This window comes from Abramis brama, assembly GCF_963993115.1.
Source record: "Abramis brama genome assembly, chromosome: 6".
Lineage (NCBI taxonomy): Eukaryota > Metazoa > Chordata > Actinopteri > Cypriniformes > Leuciscidae > Abramis > Abramis brama.
The window spans coordinates 13,061,055-13,083,447 of NC_139968.1; the positions used below are offsets into that span (position 1 = coordinate 13,061,055).

At 38.0% G+C, this 22,393-nt stretch overlaps 1 protein-coding gene across 2 annotated transcripts in view; it reads left to right on the plus strand.

Moving 5' to 3' along the window:
- Window positions 1-22,393, plus strand: part of rbm20 (RNA binding motif protein 20) — a 68,357-nt gene that overhangs the window by 36,772 nt on the left and 9,192 nt on the right. For both annotated transcript variants that reach the window (XM_084117696.1, XM_084117697.1), the window contains exons 2-10: window positions 6,284-7,298; window positions 8,138-8,199; window positions 8,595-8,692; window positions 9,704-9,789; window positions 16,613-16,756; window positions 18,746-18,877; window positions 18,963-19,042; window positions 20,011-20,632; window positions 21,345-21,425. In XM_084117696.1, the coding sequence (XP_083973822.1) occupies window positions 6,284-7,298; window positions 8,138-8,199; window positions 8,595-8,692; window positions 9,704-9,789; window positions 16,613-16,756; window positions 18,746-18,877; window positions 18,963-19,042; window positions 20,011-20,632; window positions 21,345-21,425 (2,320 nt within the window). The remainder of the gene's footprint in view (window positions 1-6,283; window positions 7,299-8,137; window positions 8,200-8,594; window positions 8,693-9,703; window positions 9,790-16,612; window positions 16,757-18,745; window positions 18,878-18,962; window positions 19,043-20,010; window positions 20,633-21,344; window positions 21,426-22,393) is intronic.

Below are 22,393 nucleotides of genomic sequence, written 5' to 3' on the forward strand. Positions count from 1 at the left end.
TAGCTGAGCATGCTGTGTTGTGTGTCACTGGTGTATTTTAGGCTTTCGAGTCATGAAGGTGTGACGATACTGGCGTAATGTCCAACAGTCCTCTTTGATATCGAAATAGCTGACGAAAATGTTTGTTTACACAGTTTTCGTCAATGATAATCAAGACAAACAATTTTGTTTAAAAAATTGACACAACAACTACAGAAAAGTTACACTGCAACATATTAGCAATGCGCTAATGCAGATAAAATATTGAACAAATCTCTGGGCAAACGAGCTTTGGCTTACTAACTTAGGTGCTACTAACGTTACAGTATTTTTGAAACCTAACCTCATTATGTTTGCGTGCACTTACTGTGTGTAAGATCATTTTATAGCATGCCAACCATAAAACTATACTTTTTAAATCCATTGTTGGCTCAATTTCTGCACTCTTAATTGTGGTATGCTACAGTTGACCAGCTGTTGGGTCTCAAAGGCCAGTTGTACCATAAAATCTAATTTATGTATGTTGTGTCTTTGCCCAAGATTTCCATTACAGTTTTGCATGCCGTTTCACATGCCAGGTTATATTGTACTGGCGAATGTCTAGTAATGTGGTAATATACACCCATATTTAAGTACCAGTTTACTGCTCTTATACTGCTGCTACTGCTTATAATAATAAAAGAAAAGTATGTATGTATGTACGTCTTGTCCACAAAGTTATAAAGTGCCTTTCAAGGCATAGAAGCCAATGGCTACATGCTAATGTGCTAACAACAATCCATTATTAAAACTAACATCTCTATGTTTATTTGTGATCTGAGAAATAATACAAATTAATAACTAATTAAGCTTTTAGTGCATTTCTTGACAAAGATACAAAGTGCCTTTCGAAGGATAAGATGCCCTTGGCTACATGCTAACATGCTAACAACAATGAAACTAATATCTGTATATTTATTTGTGGTCTGAGAAATATTAAAGTCAAATTTAAATAAAACTTGACACTGTTTAGTTTCTAAAAACACATTGTTCTCCCAAATAAATGTTTAGTCTTTTTAAAGTTTTATCAGAAAACGGATCAGAAAGAAATCACTGGAAACCAGCAAAAATGAACATGATAATAGCGTCCGTTTGTTAGCATTTTTGTAGTTTACTTAGTTTTACCACAGTTTTACAACAATAAGTGATACTTTGATCATAATTAATTAATTTGTGTCAAGATTGCACATTAGTCGCACAGATAATAAAGTGGTATTTACCGTTATTTCACAAAAGAAAGAGGATGCACTTATTCAGTCGCTTCTGTTTCTGTTTATTTGTAGCCACAGGACACTATATTTACGTCACATTTAGAAAGAATGATAATTTCTACAAATTTTCCACCAAAAATACGACCTGAGGAGCTTTAGCACTCTCTCCAGTGACAGTCCCAATACAGTTATGTTTTCAGTCAGAGAAGCTCCCGTAAAACCGGAGTTGCTTAATTTTATGATGTATGCGGAGCTAGATATGGATATCATCCTGACAGATCAAATAAATAAACGATTGTGATAGCTTATATGATTTGTCTGATTTCTTCAAGCGGTCGTATTTACCATGTTTACTATTTACTATTAGTGCGCACAGACTTTTGCATCGCATATCAATATTTCTGCCTTATACCATGATCAGAGTCCCCATTGAATCACAAACCGAAGTTATTTCAAAAACTCGCTGCTGTCTGAAAGTGAGTTTTTGAGCTAACATAATTTTTAAAGGGGTCATATAATGGTATATGCACTTTTACAAGTTGATTGTACTGAAGTGTGTGTTGGCAGTGCCTGTACACAACCATCATATACTGTAATGATAAAAATCCAATCCAGTTGTTTTTTATTTAATCTCCTTATATATTGTCCCCTGTCTCAAATCGAGCCGTCTGACCGTGTGACGTCACACGGTCGGACGCCCCTCCCACGATTGTTAATTGACAGCAGCGTTTCAACACAGACCCGCCCTCGCTCGTGAGCGAGCTGTCATCATAGTCCGCCATTGTTGATACGCTGGAGCAGGATGGCGTCTAAGCGATTGTGGTGTTCTGTTCTTGGGTGTAATAACAAACACAGCAGTCATTTTGATGTTCCTAAATCCGAACCACTGAAGACGCAGTGGCTGAGTTTGTTTTCAAAGGGAATATTCCCCACGATCAACGCCAATGCTTTCATGTTTTCACAAATCATTTCTCACCAGACTGCTTTATAAACGAAGGTCAGTAACGTTATAAAGCTGGTTTTGCTAAGAAACATTCCTGCCGTGACCTCATGTCAGTGCTTCAGCCCTGACAGTTGTACCTAACACTGCATAGATAACGTTACGCATCACTGACAAGCCTACATTTACCGAAAAAAAAGTTTTTCATGACCGTTAGCTGTAACATCAATCTGTCAATGAACTAACGTATACATCAGTAAACACATAGCGTTCGTACCTCACTACTCTACCCTGCCAGTACATACAAAGATAGATCAAAGTGACATTACGTTAACCAACCATTCAGAAACGTCCTGTTCGAGCCTTAATTGTCGAACTTTTCGGGGCCGTCATCTTGTTCCGGGTCCGACTCCGGTTCAAATTGATACGGTTGCACAGATGTTTCCTCAGAGACTCCTGCTGCCGTTCTTTCTCCAAAATATACCCTCAACTGTTGTCAAGGCAACACTCCACATGTTGTGTCAGGTCAAAACGCCCCACAGAACAGAGGGGCGGGGTGAGCAAAGCTCATTATCATTTAAAGACACATGCACTTAAATGGCGTGCTGAAAACAGAGCTGTTTTTGACCAGGTAAAATTAGTGTTTTCTTACAATACTAATGAGAATTTTTAATTAAAGTATATTACAAACTTTTAATTTAGACCCTAAAGAATCATATTAACTTGTACAAAAATGGCATTATATGACCCCATTTAAAGTCTTCAATGCTGATGTATGAAATCATCCTCTCCAGACTCAGATGAACTCTGCCTCTATTCATGACCACTCCTCAAGCCTCAGCTGCACCGCTTTGGACCAAGGTATTTGCCGGGCCAAAAAACCCAGGCTGTTGGCCCCGGAAAAGCCCCGATGAGGCCCGATCAAGCCCCGGAAGTGACAGTGGAAACGCGACTGACCCTGGCACTCACTAGCACGGCTGCTTTGGGCCCGAAAATGGAAACGCGGATATTGACAGATGACAGTCACTGTAACCCTCCATGAATATCAGGAGTGCTTGAAACAGAGCTGGCCTGGTTGCCAATTTTCTCGCTGCAACTCTATTTTCATTAGACTAATGCTTGAAATACTGATGTATCTATGTGCATTGAGTATAGATATTTTGGTTTGTTTTTACACATTCACTCTAGAGGTGTGTTCCAGTTGCCTATAGTGCCCTGCGAAGGACTTCAAAGTGTATTCAGCCAACTTAGGTGAGAAATCAGAATCAAAATCAGGGTCAGGGTCACCTCAAACCACAAATGGAAGGAATCCATATCACTTCACGGGAAGTGGAGAGCTAAATTAACCCACAAGTCATTGAACACCGTGAACTGGAACACAGCAATGGACTGTTGCTTAAATGCAAATCTTTTAATTAAATGTGTGTTGTAAATATGAACATTTGTGTAATGAGTAGAAAAACAGCCTATTATCTGATTAGTTTGTGGTCTAAAGAAAGAAGGGATAACTTATTTAGAGCTGGTATTGATGTGTGAACTTTACGATCTGGAAAGGCTCCTGTAAGACCATGGCATAATTTTAAATGACTCCAGCACTACTCTGGAGAGGTGTTAATCCACTCAAAAGATTCAGTTGCACAAATTCAGATTTGAGAGGATCTGAGGGCCTCCCCTTGTTCCAGTTGTTTCTTGACTGCTCATGCATGACATTGGTCTGTATTTGAAACACCAGAACACATGGAAAGTACCTCATGAAAGAATCCCCTTATTAGGGCCTGTATTTGAGAAACGTTGTTCCCTATTTCTCTACTATTACAACTCTTCCTTGGGGCTTTGGCACTTATGTCAGCTCTTGGATTGGAGGGTGTGTGCTCAGCGGGAGTGCTATCATGCTTGCACAGATATTTTGATTGATAGTAGTGCTTGCTAAATTTAGCAAGCATGTGAGCGCATTAATCAGTCCACTCAAACAGGGACAGGGAGTTCACAGTACTCATGTCTAGTCAGGAAGAATGTTTCTGAGCAAGTTTGAGTTTCTTGAGGTTTTGCAAAACAAAAATTTCCATTTCAAAAGCTTCCTGTAATGTTCCTGGGAACATTTAGTTTTGGGGTTTTAGAAAGTTTTGAGGTTGTTGTTTTTTGAGTAGCCAGAAAAGTTTTATGGAAATATTAACCAATTCTACCCTCTAAGGACACACTGGAGCTTGAGATGCCAATGGCTAGTACATTTTTTATTTTACTCGCCAGACTTTTTACATTGAATGCAAGAACAATACAAATGATTTTTTTTTTTTTTGATAAATATAATATAAATATACATTTCAAACACTATTAAAGTCAAGTAAACAGTCTGTAATAATAAGAACAAATAATCAAACTACAAGCAATAGCACAAATAAACAATATAACAAATATGTAAATGAAATAAACAATGCTTTTCAGGTAGACCTAACAGTAGTTGGATACAAATTAGGTAGGTTTAGATTATGTACAGAAATTGAATAAAGTAATCAAATGAAAAATAACATTGAATTGTCTTCACTGCATGTATAAATTAAATATATATGACTACTTATTAAAGTTACAGAAGTTATTCAGTCAAAGAGCATTGAGTGATTTTTGCAGTAACAGACAGCAGCAGGAATATTAGGCTGCTGTCACTTTAAGATAAAATGCACAGATCCAATACACAGATACTGTACACATGCATTTTATTTCTCGACTGTTTACGTTCACTTAACACATAACCGACTATGTTTGCTGCTCGATGGTGTTTTTAGCCCCCAATGGCTCCTTCCAGGCAGCTAACCCTAACCTCAACCTTAAACCTACCCATCCCCTCGCTGCCTGGAAGGCGCCGTTGGGGGCTAAAAACACCAAACACCATGTTTGCTAGGATACTCGCCAAGATGGGCATTTTTTCAATTTTTTGTGAAATTGTTAATTCAAGTGAAAGAAGACATGAAAGAGAGCTCAATTCGGTATGCTTTGCACACTGTGCGCGCGAGTTATCTTTCGCATCATCTTGTGCTTGAATGGTTAAATTGACAAGGCTTAAATGATAAACTTTCATGATGACCCAGCACTGGTCCGATCGGGACATTAGCCGTGTTTCCATTACCCTTCAAATTGCGCAAATTTAAATTGCGAATTGAAAATACGCCCAATAGAAACACGTCAATTTCGCAAAAACTCCCATTTATCAAAAAAAAACGTTTTTACGCTCGCATGTGGTGGGGTTTTTTCAAGCAATTCCAAAAAGAAATATTTCGCAAAACTGCAATGGAAACAGTTTTTGCGCATTTACAGGTCAGCTGATGTAGATGACGTGGTATGTTTGGACAGAATACGAGACAGAGTTCTTTATTAAATTCATAAAAGAATTACAGGAATACTGGATTCTAAACCTCAAAGAAATGCCACTATCAAGACCTCGAAGCAGAAATGAGTGAGAAACACCCAGAAACACCTCATATGTGCCTTTCTAAAGTATAAGGGTCTTTCCATGCCATTAATGATTGGATAACACACATACGTCTCCTTTGATTAATAATAATGGCCAGTGCAGTAGCTGAGATATACATAAAGCTAACAACGTCCGTTGCTATGATTTTTGGAATGACTTATCGTTGTAGTCGCATAACATCGGTTAATGGAAACGCCGTCATTTCGCAATAGGTTTTTGTCGACATTTAGAAAAAAAAACGCGCCTACTGATATTTCTGTCAACGAGCCCTGCATGTGCTCTCTCTTTCTCTCACTGTGAGCGCGCATGTGTGAGAGAAAGCGACAGAGCAGGGCGCTCTCAACCAAGCGACGATGCATAAAGCTCAGCAGGCAATGAAATTATATCTCTGCTAAACTTTTTTTTTTTGCCTCTAACTTAATTACAGGTGATAATCGTATAATTTACTAGCCATTGGCTATTTAAAAATAAATGTATTCGCCTCTTATGAAATTTGGTTGTAGAGGGTTGCAATTACTTGCTTACTAAATCAATCAAATGGGAACCATACACTAATGTGGGGTGTTTGCTGATGCCTAGTTTTTACTGTGTACATTTTCTGTGGCACATGATCATTTAATTGACAAAATGTTATGTGTGTCTCCACAGTACCTCAGGAGAAAAGCTTGATAATAAGTCTGCTCCTCTGGGAGGTGCTCATGGTGGAGTGGGTCAGAACCTGCTGCTGAGTCCTGCAGGTCTTCAGCTGGCTCAGCTTCAGGCCCAGCTCACCCTTCACCGCCTCAAACTCGCCCAGACCACTAATACTGCTGCCGCAGCCTCTGTCCTAAATCAGGTCCTTTCCAATGTGGCCATGTCCCAGCCTCTCTTCAACCATCTTCGGGGTTCAAGTATGGCCCAGGCCCACGGCAGAGCCTTTCCGCCTCCACCAATAGCCTTCCCACCCCCAAATGCTGCCCTAGGACAACTGGTTGGGGGAGGCTTTAACCCAAATCCCACTGGGATCAGGCCCACTGCCTACAGAGGGGTGTCCAACCAAAAAGCTAGTCAGCACAATGATTTCGGCAAAAAGGCTGGAACATATTCGACGGACACGGACCGACGCTTGCAGTTTGGATATCTGGGAGGTACGTCAGTGGTCGCTAATAAACCATGTGATGAAGGACAGTATGGTGGAGCCACTACACAACCCAGAAACAATGTCCACAACAATTTTCAGAGAGACTTCTACTCCACAGAAACCCCAGTACAACAAACTTGTTTCACGGGTGGAAGCAACGATCAGAATCTAGGATCTGTTTCTTCATCAGCCACTAAGGAGCAATGGAAAGGTCCGATCAACTTGGGGAAGATGGATATGGGTACAGGACCAGGTCCTGGTGGTTGGGTGCCACCCGGACCAGGGTTTGTGGGTCAGAGGGTAGAGTTATATAACCCTGAGGAACCCACAGCAGATCCTAAGTTTAACTCTACATGTGGACCAGGGACTGGCCCACCCATCGGGCAGCAAGGGGGATTTCAACAGCAGCCACAGGTTTCCCAGGGGGAAGAAGGGGTGACCTTGTCGTTACAACCCCACCAGTTCAATGACTATCATGGGACAACACCTTCACACCTACCCCATCAGTGCACCATTTGTGAAAAGAAGGTTTACAACTTGAAGGTGAGTAGATCTGACTTGTTGGTTGAGATCAAAGTAAATGGACCATTCACACCAACTTCAAAAATGGATTAGCATTTGCACTGCAAATTCAATGTGGTCACATTTGTTTATGACTACTCTGAATGTTGATTGGATAAGAAACCAGTTAGAATTCAGTTTACACCTGTATTCAGCACTGTCCACTTGAGATCGGATCAACCGAGATTGGATCATAAACTGTTTTGGACCCGCTGGACCCTGTTTAATGCAGAATACTTGTGATCGGATCACAAAGATAGATCTTAATACTAGGTGTAAATGGAGTCAAATATTTGTTAGAATACAAATCTCACAAGAATTTGCTACATGTGCCGAATGTATGCAAGACTTTGAATTCTGCTTATGAACTCGGTACCGTACCTACATAAGTCTAACCAGATGTCTCAGCTGCAGCATCCAGTATCCACAATTGGTGTTGGATCCAGTTGGTCTCGACTCCAGCAACTATTTTCCCCAGCTATTTCTGCAGAACTGAGAGGGTATTCGTGATACTTGGATAAAATGGGCTCATTTTTTACACTAGGGTGTAAATGCTTTTGTGGCAGCTGGCATGTGTCGAGTGGAGGCAGGTTTAGAAGGGGGGGAGGGCGCAGTTGTTCTGCAGGAGTTTGTCGTAATCGCATTCGTTCTAAACTCTTGCTCGCCCTTTCTCTGCGGTGAACTACTAGATCTCTAATTGGCCCAGGTTGTGGCAACGCCAGGGGAATCTTTCTCTCTCATAGAGAAGGATCATAGTGAAGTCTATCTGACAGGCGTATCATGTTTGTGTGTGAATTTGTGTGTGTGTGTGCTGTTTTCAGGACTGGGACCAGCATGTGAAGGGCAAGTTACATCTGCAAAACTGTTCGCTTTATACTGAAAGGTGAGTACTGACGAAAATACCATTTGTACCATGTTACAACCTTCATCAATTGATGTACAGGGCTGTTTTAAGTGTCTATCATGTTGATAAACCACCAACTCTGATGCATGGGCGGCTAATCGTTGCTAACTTGGTGTAGAAGCAAGATATTTTTAAAGGGCTTGTTTGTATGTGGTTTATTTTGATCCTTATTACGTACAGGTCATCGCCTGTGATACTCTTGTTAAGCATTTTATGAGTACAACCAATCTCCGTATTAAACACAGAGTTATTTTATAAAGAGTCTTCTTCCATATAGAGAGAGTTATGACTTGTATTTGAGCGGTGTCATAAGATATAGTCAGACCAGATGCACTGGGATTTAGGATCTAAATGCAGTGCTGTCCCCCTCGCAGCCCGCCGCTCGGAGCAGTGCACTTTCCAGTGTCGTCTGAAGGATGTCTCAACATGGCATTGAGTAACACTATGGCATACACATCAGCTGCCAGTCAAGGTAAGTCAAATCTCCCAATTTGTCCCTCAATGTAAGCGCTGAAAATTCAGGAGACAGAAAACTCTGAGACGTGATTTTAGAGAGGACTCTATTTTTAGGGCTGTCACTTCATTTGCGGGGGAGTGGAGTGTCTGCAGTCTGGCACACACTTGAGTGACGTGTGTTAACACCACAATTTTTGTTTTTGTCAGAAACAACTGGGGAAAAAAAACATTCACTGATCAATTTTTGTTTAACAAACTTTCTTTCTAAAAATATTGATGAATCATCTTGTGCTCAAGGGGTGTAATCACAGTTTTGTCCAATATGTTGATCGTCTAGCCATTGGCTAGCATTAGCAAGAAGCAAAACGTGCTTGTTACGGTCACGTGACCTACCAGCTTCAGTTGCGTAGCTACACTTCCATTAATCCTCTCCCGTAGCTTCATGGGATAGTAAAGTGACCATCGAATGCCCACACCAGAATCTCGCCGGAAGTAGTATGTCATCCGGGGACTTTTTGCATGATGTTTTTCCCAATACTATGTATTCGGACATACTATTATGTTGGCGTACTGTTTATCGCAATATATAGGGAAGGAATCGATTTTGGACGCAGCGATGGTTAATCTGTGTGTCTTTGGTTATGCTAACGCACTTTTATTTTATTCAATGTCACAATTTATTACTTCACATCCTTTTCCAAAAATGATTTGGTTGCAAATGAAGTGGCTTTTATTTGGTTTTGTAGGCTGGTATGTAAACTAAACGCTATTGGCGAAAAACTACAAGCCCTAAATAAACTAAAATATTCCCTGCCCTTATTTCCTGTTTCAATAGTAAATACATCAACACACATACAAAAATGTCAAAAAAATGTCTTTAGTCAAATTATTTCATGGGGTCTGACTTTTTAGTGGGTCCTCAAGGAAGGTGATGTGAACAATTTGCAACATGGTTGTTAAAAATAGATGTATTCCTCAAAATCTATGATTTATAATTATATTTGGATATCTGTCCTGTTTTCTACAGATGTTTCAACTGGAAGTGCTTCATATCTGCCTGCCACAGCCATGTCATTTCCTGTCTCAGGGCCGGGATTTACATCAGGAGCAAAGGTTAGTAATGGAGAAAGACCATTAAAAAGACTTGGATTAAGGAATAAATAGTTTGTCAAAAATTAAAATTCACATGATATTTGGCGTTTGACTGGTGTGGATTTGTAACCCTGAAAAATTCACCCAGCTTTTTTTTTGATGAGGTCTTTAATTCTGAGTGTTTGTTGGCTTATCTCATAGCATTGTTCTTTTAGCTCACCGGGTTTGTAAAGAAGCCAAGAGTGTTGAGATACAGAGCATGCTATATTTTGGTCACACTATTTCAATGACTGACGGATTACTTAGTGCGTATTATCACAGTCTAACGGTTATTATTGAAAGGACAACTGAGCCATCTTCACAACTAGAGCTCTTTGAGAACAGGTGGAAGCGATCAGTATTGTACAGCTCAGTCATTGCTTACTAGGAAAGGATTTCTTGTATAAGTGCGGTTCAGTAGCATCGATAGGGGATTGTTTCAGTTGTGAATATACAGCTCTGCAAACTTTCGAGCACAACAGTATTTTTCAGTTAAATGAACAGGGTCGACTCAGCAGTTGTTTTGCTATCATGCTGTTGTAATGAGGTGGGAATGCACCAGACTAGACTGATCTGGTTCAGTGTAAAAACTGAACACTTGTTTTTGTTGTGCAGGGACTTTATTTAGCTGTGGGATGAGCCTCCAAAATTCACTTTTTGCCAGACCTGCCAGTGCTGAAAAAAATCTACCACCCATAATACAAAGTTTAAAGTTTAATACACACAGTTTAACTATGTTTCTTAAACACTATTATATATTATTGCTAGCAATTTTTTTCTTCTGTGCCTATATGCAAAAAAACATTCTGTCAATTGTAGCAACATACAGTCTCTCAGTAAAATACCACTGGAACCACACATTTTTTTGTGACTTGTATTTTGGTCGCTCAATGGAAGTACGTCTCATCACTTAAAAGATGATTTATTTATTTTTTTTGACTGGCTTTCTAGAAAAAAAACACAAAAACTAGAATAATAGTTACTTGTATACGTGAGTTCAAAGCAGGGCCATTTTGAGGTCAAGGACTGAGAAGAGACAGAGATAAACAGAAACGGAAAGCAAGTTGCCAAGAGAGAAACACTTTTACAGCATTTGCAGATGACAAAAGCATATGACTTATGCGCCTTATAATCACAGTTTACATTATCATCGAAGCGACATTTTTAATCATTCCTTGGTTAATAATAAGTGTTTTTGGACTAAGTGCAATGCATTATAACACCCCTATTAATTTATCATGTGTTTAATGTGTCTAACGCATTTTACTCTTTGAAGATGTACACTGTTATTCGATCGTTTTGGGTCGTTATTGTTGAAATAAGTCTCACCAAGGCTGCATTTATTTGACCAAAAATACAGCAAAATTGTGTGAAATATTATTATTTATTTTCTATTTGAATATATTTTAAAACTGTAATTTATTCCTGTGATCAAAGCTGAATTTGCAGCATCATTACTCCAGTCTTCAGTGTCACATGATCCTTCAGAAATCATTCTAATATGAGGATTTGCATTTATTATCACTGTTGAAAACAGTTGTGATGCTTCATATTTTTGTGGAAACCGTGCTACATTTTTTTTCAGGTTTCTTTGATAAATAGGAAGTTCAAAAGAACAGCATTTATTTGAAATAGAAATCTTTTGTATCAAATTGAAAGTCTTTACTGGCACTTTTGATCAATTTAAGGCAAGCTTGCTGAATAAAAGTATTCATTTCTTTTTTTTCTTTCTTTTTTTTTAAATCATACTGACCCTATTATACATACTGGATTATTACTGTGGCTACAATTACAGATATTATATTATATTATATTATATTATATTATATTATATTATATTATATTATATTATATTATATTATATTATATTCGTTGTTATAATGCATTTCTTCTACATAACTCTTGTCATCGGTTATCTTCTGACAGTCTATTTTTCATTTCTTCTCTCATGGTCATTCGTTGTTTGCGTGTAGTGTAGTAATGCGAGTAGCGCTCTGACAGGCGGCTGTTTGCGTGTCCCAAGTGCGACTGATGGATCCTCACATATGGACGGTGTGAAGCATTGTTTTGGATTAGATGCTCTGACCTAGCGCAGACGTCAAACCCACTATAATTGAAACCATGTCCTGTGCAGGATGGTATTTTATGCAGTTGCCAGCTTGTGGATTCAGAGACTTGCACAAAGATTCTTTATGGTGGTCTTTTTAGCCAAGTTATTTATGATTTAGTCCACTGGAGAAGTGAAGGCACGGGCTAATGTTAGCTCCTATAAAACCCACCTGTTATACTGCAGCTGTACGTTGGCGGTGCTTTAATAACTCTTTTAGTTTAGGATGCAAAAACTCTGTTTTCGGTTTAAAAAATCAGTCCACAAAGAAAGGGTGTTGTATTTTCGGCATCGACACAATCAAACCGTCTGTCCAAGTAATCAAGATGTGTGTGCTGTTCCAGGATTCTTTGGAGGCTCTGAGGCTGGGAATTCAGTTTCAGCCCACAGAATCGTAACCTGATCCTTGGGGATAAAGGCTTCCTGATGGGAGGAATGCCAGGAGATCTATGCAATTCAGAAAGTGCATGCTATAGGTTTCAGATGAACCTGTTTCTGGGATTGTGTAAAGCAGTTTAAACCCTCTCTAGATAAGCAAACAGACGTGAATGCATTTGTAGCATGATATGGTGCCGGTCATCGCTAGATCTCCAAAGGGATTGTCTTTCGTTCTCCTAATTTATGATGTGTTCATGACAAATCTCATCGTGTCTCAGTTGACATTCGTATTACAGCACTACGTATTCCACAGCAATCTGTTATAGTTACATAAAAAGATGTAATCAGATTGCCAATAAATTTTTTTGTTTTGTTTTCAAACCATTGCGATGACAACCGCTGAAAAATATTTTTGCTTTATGGAAACTTCATTGTCATTTTACTGGTAACACTGAACACATCATAAATGTTGCATAATGTCCATTATTCTGGTTTCTCTCTTTGTTAGAAATATGACCTTTTTTTTTTTTTTTTTTTTTTTTGCCATACAGAAGACATTTAATTAATGGTTATCTAGTTTATAATTAATTTCTATTGTCTTTATTTGCATATGTGACTTTAACCCTTAAATGCATGAATGTTTCGCCAATCATTATTACATATTCGGGTCTTTAGCCATATTCAGGTTTTATACCATCATCACTGTCCTCATCAGAGCTCATTTCCCAGCTCAGCATCTGGCTCATTTTCACAATCTCAAACATATTCTCAAAACTATCATTTTCAACATCTTCAAAATCAATATTTTGATCGCTGACAGCTTCATTAAGTGACAGTGACAGTAATATTTGATTGCGTTCAGTTCTTGCTCTGCAGCAAATCTCTGAGCCACTTCAAGTTTTGCTGATGATTCTTCCTATTCTTTTGTTTTCTGCCTGCGGTTACTATGAGTGAAACGTCACTCCATCATTGTGTATCAGACATTGCCACCTTGAGGAATAAAAGTGAACTGCACTTAAAATACTTACACTTATTTCAAATTTTGGGTCGCAAGTGACCCTATACAATTTTTTTTTTTTTATTATTATTAAAACAGACATTCTTTTATAAAAATGTTTTCTTGTTATGTTGTTTATAATGAATTGATTGAGGAATACTAAGAAGGTTGATTTGTAACTTTAAAAAATGAATGAGTAGGAGGGTAGTGAATGACGTCCCGGGTCACTAAAGACCCGAGGTATGAGTTTAAGGGTTAAGATACTCCAGAAGACTTGCTTGACATTTTTGCTCATTCGCAATTCCCTCATCCATTGCAGCTTTTGTGCTGGAAAGTATTTTCAAAGCTGAAGAGAGTAACTTTTTGTGGAGTTAAAATACTTTATCACAACTTAACAGGGTTATTACACAATAGTTAACAGTAATTAACAGTAGTTAACTAAAACTAAACAATAAAAAGCACTGTGAAAAATGTACAATAAGGTTACATTTATTAACAATATTAAAACAGCAATTATTAATAATTCTTAAAAGCATTTATTAATCTTAGTTGATACCAATTTCAATATTTGTATAAAAGTTGTATCTGTTAATATTATTTAATGAACCTGAGCTAGCATGAACTAAGAACAGTTGTATTTGTATTTCCTACGTTAACAAATATTATTAAATACTGTAACAAATGTTTTGGCTACTAATGGTAACTTATTGTAAAGTGTTACCAAAACATTTTTGTTACTTGAAATAAAAATAAACTTTATTTTATTTCAGCTAGTTGTCAAGGCAACATTTCTCATTTTCATTTAGTTTAACTTGATTTACTAAAATAACCAAAACTAAAACTGAAACAGCAAAAATACTAAAACTTTAACTAAACTTGAAATAAAAATGGAAAACATAAAAATAAAACGAATTAAAAATATTAATATAAACCCACAATAATAATATTTTGATACTAAAATAAATATGCAACTTAATATGCAGAGACAACTTTACGCCATTAGTAGGTTGATTTTATGTTAAAATGTGGCTTTGTAGCCACTGTTTATATGCTTTCAAAACATTGCTGGATTTGTTTGAGAATCCCGACCACCAGCCCAGCATGGCAACACTGACTCGACCAATGGCGTGACTTTGGGGCGGAGCTATCTGTTTGGCCAACCAATGACAGATAGGAGGAGGTGTTTAGGAGAAACCTGTTTGAAGTTCTTCTTTTTTGCATCTCTCTCTAATTATGAGATTCTGTCAAACAAGTACATCTTATACTTTAAATTTCACTTGCTTTGGTAGACCAATCATTAAAAAAAAAATACATCTTTTGAGGGTAGTCCTTGCCAGCCAATCAGCAGCAGCCGCTGCTATGCCAGTTATGCTTTCAACATACCGTAATCACCTTGATCATTGCCAGAACCTCGAGCTTCGACTGCTTACAACAAGCTGAATGAACTCCAAAACATTGGTGTTGCATTTTACTGTCCCGGCACATAGAAGCCATTCAGTGCTACATTCTGACTTGTATAGCATATAGCGGAGGCATAAACAGCCTGTTTGGGGGGCTATTTTGGTATGTGTTTATGGAGGTAGAACTAATGTGACCTTTTTGGCACATTTGGGCAAAGGGGAAGTCTGACAGGATGCCATTCATAGAATGATCACAAGCTCTGCTCAAACTGTTAGAGTCGGCGGCCGCAGATAAACCCAGAAATCGACCGTGACCAGATTGACATTGATTTAAGGCCTTTTTGGCTCTACTTTGAGATCCGGTCTGAGGAAGATGGTTGAGTCATTTACAGGAACTTCACAAGTTTCACTACTTTGATTCTCACAGTCAGCAGTCATGATTATTAATCGTTTCTCACGCACTCTGCAGATCTCTGTGGACCATCCAGTATAATACTGTTCGTACAGTGTGTAAATTGCAGTGTAAACACTGACCCTGGCCCCTCACACTTGCTGCTGTCAATCAAACACGTGTACACATCACACCTCACTGTAGCTTATATTAAAATAAGTATATTATTTTAATATAAGCTACAGTGAGGTGTGATGTATACATGTGTATAGACAAAATTTAAATAATAATATAAGACATTTTAACTTAATTCTTTTTAGACATTTTTAGAGTATTTAGATTGTGCTATACATACAGGTATAACAAGATCATGTGAAAATGGAATTTTTCAATTTTATTGTTTGTAGATTGTGGTATGCTGCTGTAAAATTTTGGCATCCGTATTTTTTTAAGAAATAAATAGTTTTTTGGGGGTTTTTTTTACACAAAAATATTAAGCAGCACAACTGTTTTCAACATTGATAGTAATAATAAATGTTTCTTGAGCATCAAATAATCTTTTTTGAATGATTTCTGACTGATCATGTGACAGTGAGGACTGGAGTAATGAAGCTGAAATTTCAGCTTTGATTACAGGAATAAATTACATTTTAAAATATATTCAAATAGAAAACGATTTTTAAATCATAATAATATTTCACGTTTACTGTTTTTACTGCATTTTTGGTCAACTAAATGCAGCCGTAGTGAGCATAAGAGACTTAAAAAATCTAACCAGCCCCAAACTTTTGAACGGTAGTGTAGATTAATTGTGAAAAAAAAAAAAAAAAAGTTTACATTTTAGATCCCTTCTAGAATCTTTAAATTATGGTATAATAATATATAATTATTATTAAATTTCTATTATCTATTTTAGATAATTTTTAGAGTCTTTATATTGTGTTTTTTTGTTTTGTTTTTTTACATATTAGAGAGACTTTCTGTAGTTTTTAATATATGGAATAAATGTAACATCGATTATCCAAATAAAAAAAAATTTTTACCGAATTTTGATTATTTTTGAAATTAATTTCAGATTTTATGGTATTTTATAATATGGATTAATTAGCTAATTTTTTTATTTATTTATTTATTTAATAAACATGGGTTAATTTTTATGAGGCATTTACGATATCCCACATTGATATCTCTCATTTTCTGATCAGGTTTAAGTTTTCAGTGTGCTTATGCTTTTAAATGATAAATCACATCCTGATGGTGTATGTTAATGTACATGCAGTCCCTCAGCTGCTCCACCAGTATTACAGCAGCAGTAGGGGGCATTAGTGAGCACAGCAGGGGCCAGCTGTTTTTTTTAACAAACTGTTTCAGGTATATAAAGATCACACATTAACTGCTAGCCACAAATATGTTCACATATATTTAATTGATGTATTCAAATGCCCTTAAACATTTCCCACCATTGCTGATCAGATGAAAAAGTGTGTATAATCTGAGGAGTGTATGTTTAATTGTGTCCCGTCCTCTCTCAGTTTCTTCAGCGTAAGGCGTGTCCCGGGCGTGTGGTCCACATCTGTAACCTCCCAGAGGGAAGCTGCACGGAGAATGATGTCATCAACTTGGGGCTGCCCTTCGGCAAAGTGACCAACTACATCCTCATGCGCTCGACGCACCAGGTATAATTCAGCCTTCGAGTTGGGCAGAACCTGATTTCACCAACTACAACATGTTCCTGCATGAACATCTTTGTTGTTCCTGGAACAACACTCCAATCAACCAATCAGATTTGATGGATGAGTTTACAGTTAATGCCAAGTTTAGGCTTACAAGCCGTGACAAAGGCTACTTGTTGTGCCGAAACGTTGGTAATAATAAAATGTGCTTAAGATTGTGTGCAGTTATATTCTCTTTGCATTATGTTTAGGCTTACAAACAAGGTTAGGTGCTTCTTCATCAGTGTTATTCACCTACCATTTCCCTATGATTTTAGAGATAAGTAATGGGTAGGTTAGTTTTAGAGGTAGGGATATGGTTTGGATTATATTTTCGGATGGACAGGAATGTTGTTCCAGGATAAAATAAATAAATATGTTGACCCAGGAAAGCGTCAAACTCAACAAAATCAGGATCCTGATCATGCAGAGTTAGACACGTTCCTGGGTCAACATATTTTGTTGAAAGGATAGTCTTTTCTTCCCTTTTGTATGGAAGCTTGTTTGTGCCACAGAATAAAAAAATAAAAAAAGTAATTGCGACTTTTTCTCTCACAATTCTGGCTTTTACCTCTGAATTGCGTGATATAAACTTGCAATTGTGAGTTATAAAGTCAGAATTGCTAGCCTGGGAAAACCCTGACGAACTTCCGGCAAATTTGAGATTTGCTCTGCAAGTCCATCTGGCCAAGAAGCCAATTCAAGCCCATTTCCAATTTTTCCAAATCGAGGCACCAATCACAAACGTTGAGGCGGGCTTTACACGATGACGATCGCTCTGATTGGTTTTAGGTTGCCCAGAGGCATTTGAGCAACATCCGTTGGTGACGCCCCTTTGGAAATGGGCTGTGAATTAACCTTCCCCAGACCCACTCTCAGTTACAACTGAGAAGGGTCTGGTGTCAGCCAGGCCTACAGAATTGCGAGATATATAGTCAAATATAGATATATAGTTCTAAGGGGAATTTTTTTTTTCTCAGAATTGTGAGTTTATATCTCTATAATAATTGCGAGTATATATCTTATAATTCTGACTTTATAACATGCAATTTTGTGAGTTATAAAGTCAGAATTGTGAGGTATGAACTCGTATTTCTGAGAAAAAAGTCCGAATTGCGAGATAAACTAGCAATTGCGAGAAAAAAAAAGTCACAATTGCAAGTTTATATCACGCATTTCTGAGAAAAAGAATTGCGAGATGTAAACATCGCAATTGCTAGAAAAAGTCAGAATTGTGAGATATAAAGTCGCAATTACCTTTTTTTTTTATTCAGTGGGGGAAACAAGCTTCCATACTTTTGTGAGTGAAACAGCTTCACGAACAAGAACAAATGTAGGGCGGGACTTGATTTTGTCAATGGGGAATTGGTTGGATGGTTGTGGTCTGCTATTGGTTGATCTCATGTGAGTGACAGGTAGCCCCGCCCTCACGCCAGTAAACGCATCATCAAAGAAAAGAAATGAGCTGCAAGAGGGAGGAGAAGATATTTTTATTAAAGATTATGAGGGCACGTTAATATATTCCATAATAAATTTGAAGTTTAAGTTTTTATTTCATGGTGACTTCAAATTTTTACAAGCTGTATTATTCAGTTAAATAACTGTTTTACCTAATTTGAAACTAAGATAGCAGTGTCCTAAGATGATTTATCGTACAGTTTGTTGTAAATTGTGCCAGGCTACTGCAGAAATAGATTTAGGCAAGCACAACCCTGACAACGATGATGTCTCCATCACCACGATTCGTTAATCACATTTGATTGACTTTTTGATTGGTGCTGTTAGTACCAACTGGATCACATTCTGGGTCCAGTGCCAAGTTTGACGTGTGCCTGAAATGCCTGGCGTTGAATCGATCTTGTAACTGTCTTAAAGATTTATTACCTAATTAAAAAGAATATCTGTTCGGATCCCATTTGACAGATTTTATGTTTCATGCATGCTTTCTGTCAGGCTTTTCTTGAAATGGCGTACGTAGAGGCGGCTCAGGCCATGGTTCAGTATTACCAGCTGCAGCCGGCCACTATCAACTCACACAAACTCCTGATCCGCATGTCCAAGAGATACAAGGAGCTGCAGCTGAAGGTATGTGTCATCTCGACTCATCGTCATCATCATCATCACATGACTTGAGCAAACCCAACTCAGAGTGTTTTGCTTTCTGATCCAGAAACCAGGTAAAGATGTCAATTCAATCATCCATGACATCAATTCCCAGAGAGAGCGAGATGAGATGCAGGAGACTGACAGGTGGGGATGTTTTATAAGGGACTCTTTTGGGTTTGAAACTATACATTTATTCAAAAATACATTTCGTATATACAGTGATTTGAATTTCTAATTATTTTAAAAATTAAAAACTAAACATTCAAATTCAAATTTTGGAGGGCATAAAGTCTGGGTAAGTGCAACTGTCCTGGTCTCATAATAAAGAAAAAAGTCTCATTAAAATAATGAAATTCTCGAAAAGTAGTTTGGCATAATCTTCTATTATTATTATTATTATTATTATTATTATTATTATTATTTCTTCTTCTATTGTTTGTTTTATAATAATAGTAAAAAACAGCTTCACTGCTTAACATTTGAAAAGTTTTGTCCTCCAAATCCAAGTAATGTCGTGCAGAAAAAAAACATTAAAAAAGAAATGATATCATAGAGAGGAGCTCTGCTGACCCTCGTGACTGTTTTATAGCATAGTATAGAATTATTATATTATTATAGTCAAGTCTAGTATTGTAACTACCTTGAAACTCATAATGGCGTGTCTCTTTTGACAACTAAAAAAATTCTAAAAAGTTCCATGCAAGCTCTTAAAAAAATTAAATAAAAAAGGATAAATAACCGTGCTCTGCGCTCGACCAGGTTCAGTTCTTCATGGCTAAATTAGCGGCGTCTGACCAAGTAATGAATGTAGCTTACAGCTCCCCCTGTTGGTGATGATAATCACTACACGACTGCTCTGGTAACCAGCAGGTTATGATGGTTGGGCTTTTTTGCTGTGTATTTGCGGGTTGTTTTGAATATGCTGTAAAACGGGGACAGTCCCGGGTTTCGGTGTCCTGCCCTCGGAAAAACAGGGAGGTCTGGTCACCCTAATATAAGACCAAGAAGGTGAAAGTGAGAGAGTACATTAGTGTGTTTAAAAATGTTTTTAAAAAGAATTTTCTTTTTCTTTTTCTTTATCATTGTCTCAAATCCGCTGCTGGTTTGTGTAGGTACCTCCCAGAACGTGCAAGATCTCGCAGCCCAGTCAGTCGTTCTCTGAGTCCGCGCTCCCACAGTCCGAGCTTCACTTCATGTAGTTCGGCACACAGTCCCCCGGGGCCGTCCTGTCGGCCTGACTGGAGCAACGGCATGGGGCCGCGCCGGGCCTCTTGGGACTGGACGTCCCATTCCCGAGGCGACGAGGACCCCCGTGACAGAGACGACTGGAGGAACGACGAAGAGGAGAGAGCCAACGGGTGGCTGTCCGAGCGCAGGAAACCCTACCTTAAAACTGGGGAGCGGATCAGCCCCCGTATGGTGCACGGGGACGAGCGGGGCAGGGACTGGTACCCCCGTGGGAGTCCTCAGGGTTCCTCCTTCTCCTCCTACCACTCCATAGATGACTTTTACAAGAAAGACTCACTGTACAAGACTGATAAACTGAGCAGGCCGCAACATCACAGACATGAAGGGAAAACTAAGAGACGGGACGGTGGAGACCATCACAGGCCGAGACACTCAGAGTCAGACGTGACGGACGACACCGGCTCCAACCGGATAGAAGAAGACCGAGGACGCAGCAAGAAGTCGAGCCGGAGACGAGAGGACGAGGAGAAAGAGTCCCAAAATAAGGCATGTCCTACACATTTCACACTGTAATGTAATACAACTGCATATAATGTTTCAACTGAATCACAACATTTGAAATCATACACTTTAAGAGTTAAGAATACTAGATATAATCATTTAGATCATGTATTTTATAATACATCTTCTTTATATCAAAATATTATTTATTTTTTAATATTATACACTCTTTAAAATAGATGTACTTTAAATGTACTGCTTTATTAAACAATATTTAAACTCCAAAATCCAGAAAAGTTGTGACAAACTTGATCTGATATAGACTTCTACCAATGTTTCATCGTCACATTTTTAACATGTAGTGACCTGTAAAACCTAAAGAGTTAATAATGGCAAGTATTTATTAGTGGATACATGTGGTGCGTTACTGACCTTCATGACCCTAGGCACAGTTGCCTTTACATGTCTTGTACAGCTGTCATGAGAACAGCAAAGGAAAATGAATAAGAACAAATGAGGATTGCATACTTGCATGAAGATCAAATGAATAAATTACAAAACAATTGCATTTCTGTGGGCCTTAATGAATAAACACTGCCTCTCAGATACCAACTACATTGTTACACTAATACCAGAATAGGTGCAATAGATTTAAGAAAGCTAAGATTCCCTATTCGTTATATAATAAAAGGAGTGGAATGTAAATTCACCCCTTCAACACAATATTTTAATAGCACTGCTTTTTTATGCATTACAGAAGGAAGAACATAGAGCCAAAGAAAGATCAGCGTCTCCTCATAACAGCAAACCTGAAGAGTCCTCGAAGCGTGACAGTGAGGTAAACACATTTATTCATTTATCTATGGAGTGGCCACCTGTCCCGAAATTGGGAGCTTTCCTCATAAGCAGTGTCCCGCATTTCAATTATGCCTGTATTTTTTTTCTTCCCTGAAATTACACCACAGTTAATAAATATAATAATAAACTGTGATTGGCATTTAAAAATGTTCTAGCTAGATCGGGAAAAATAACCAAGCAACATATACAGGGCTTGATATTAACACCCGCCAACCTGCCAAACACCTACTAGCCACTTTGGCGGGTTGAATTTTATATATAATATAATTTTTTTGTCAAAAATATAGATTTTTCGATACATATCGATACTGAAATACAAAAAAAAAATCCACCGAATAAATACACAATACCAGCTGCGCTTTCCATCTCTCTCATCTCTCCGACAGCGAGTTACACACAAACCCGCCTCAGTCACTCGTTTCATTTGCTCCGGATGAATATTGTTGGTGTTAAAGGGCTTGAGTTTCGGTATGGGATTGCGCGTATTGCGCATCATTTTACCCATTCTCGCAGATTTTGTGCTCACACCCAAAGAGCGCAAGCATGAAGCCGCCTCTCAGTACTAAATTTAGTTATTTTTCACTGCTTATTGCGCTTAAACAGTCAAAAACACAAAATAATGTGTCAGGTCTTAAAGTGACAATATATTATTGTTAATATTATCTCAATATATAATAATATATTATTGTTAATATTGCTAATATTATCTCAAATTGTAGGTAATTAAAAAAATATCTAAATGGCATTTTTGTCAAAATGGTATCGATGTCAAAATTGTGGCCAGTGAAAAATGCTGTGCGGGTAGTAACGTTGGAAAACCACTAGCCACGGTGGCTGTTGAGCAAAAAAAGTTCATGTCAAGCCCTGAACATATTCGTAGAGAGGGTTTTTTTCTGCTAATGACGACTACATGGATGGAGAAAAAGAGGAACCAGTGTGGACCTCATC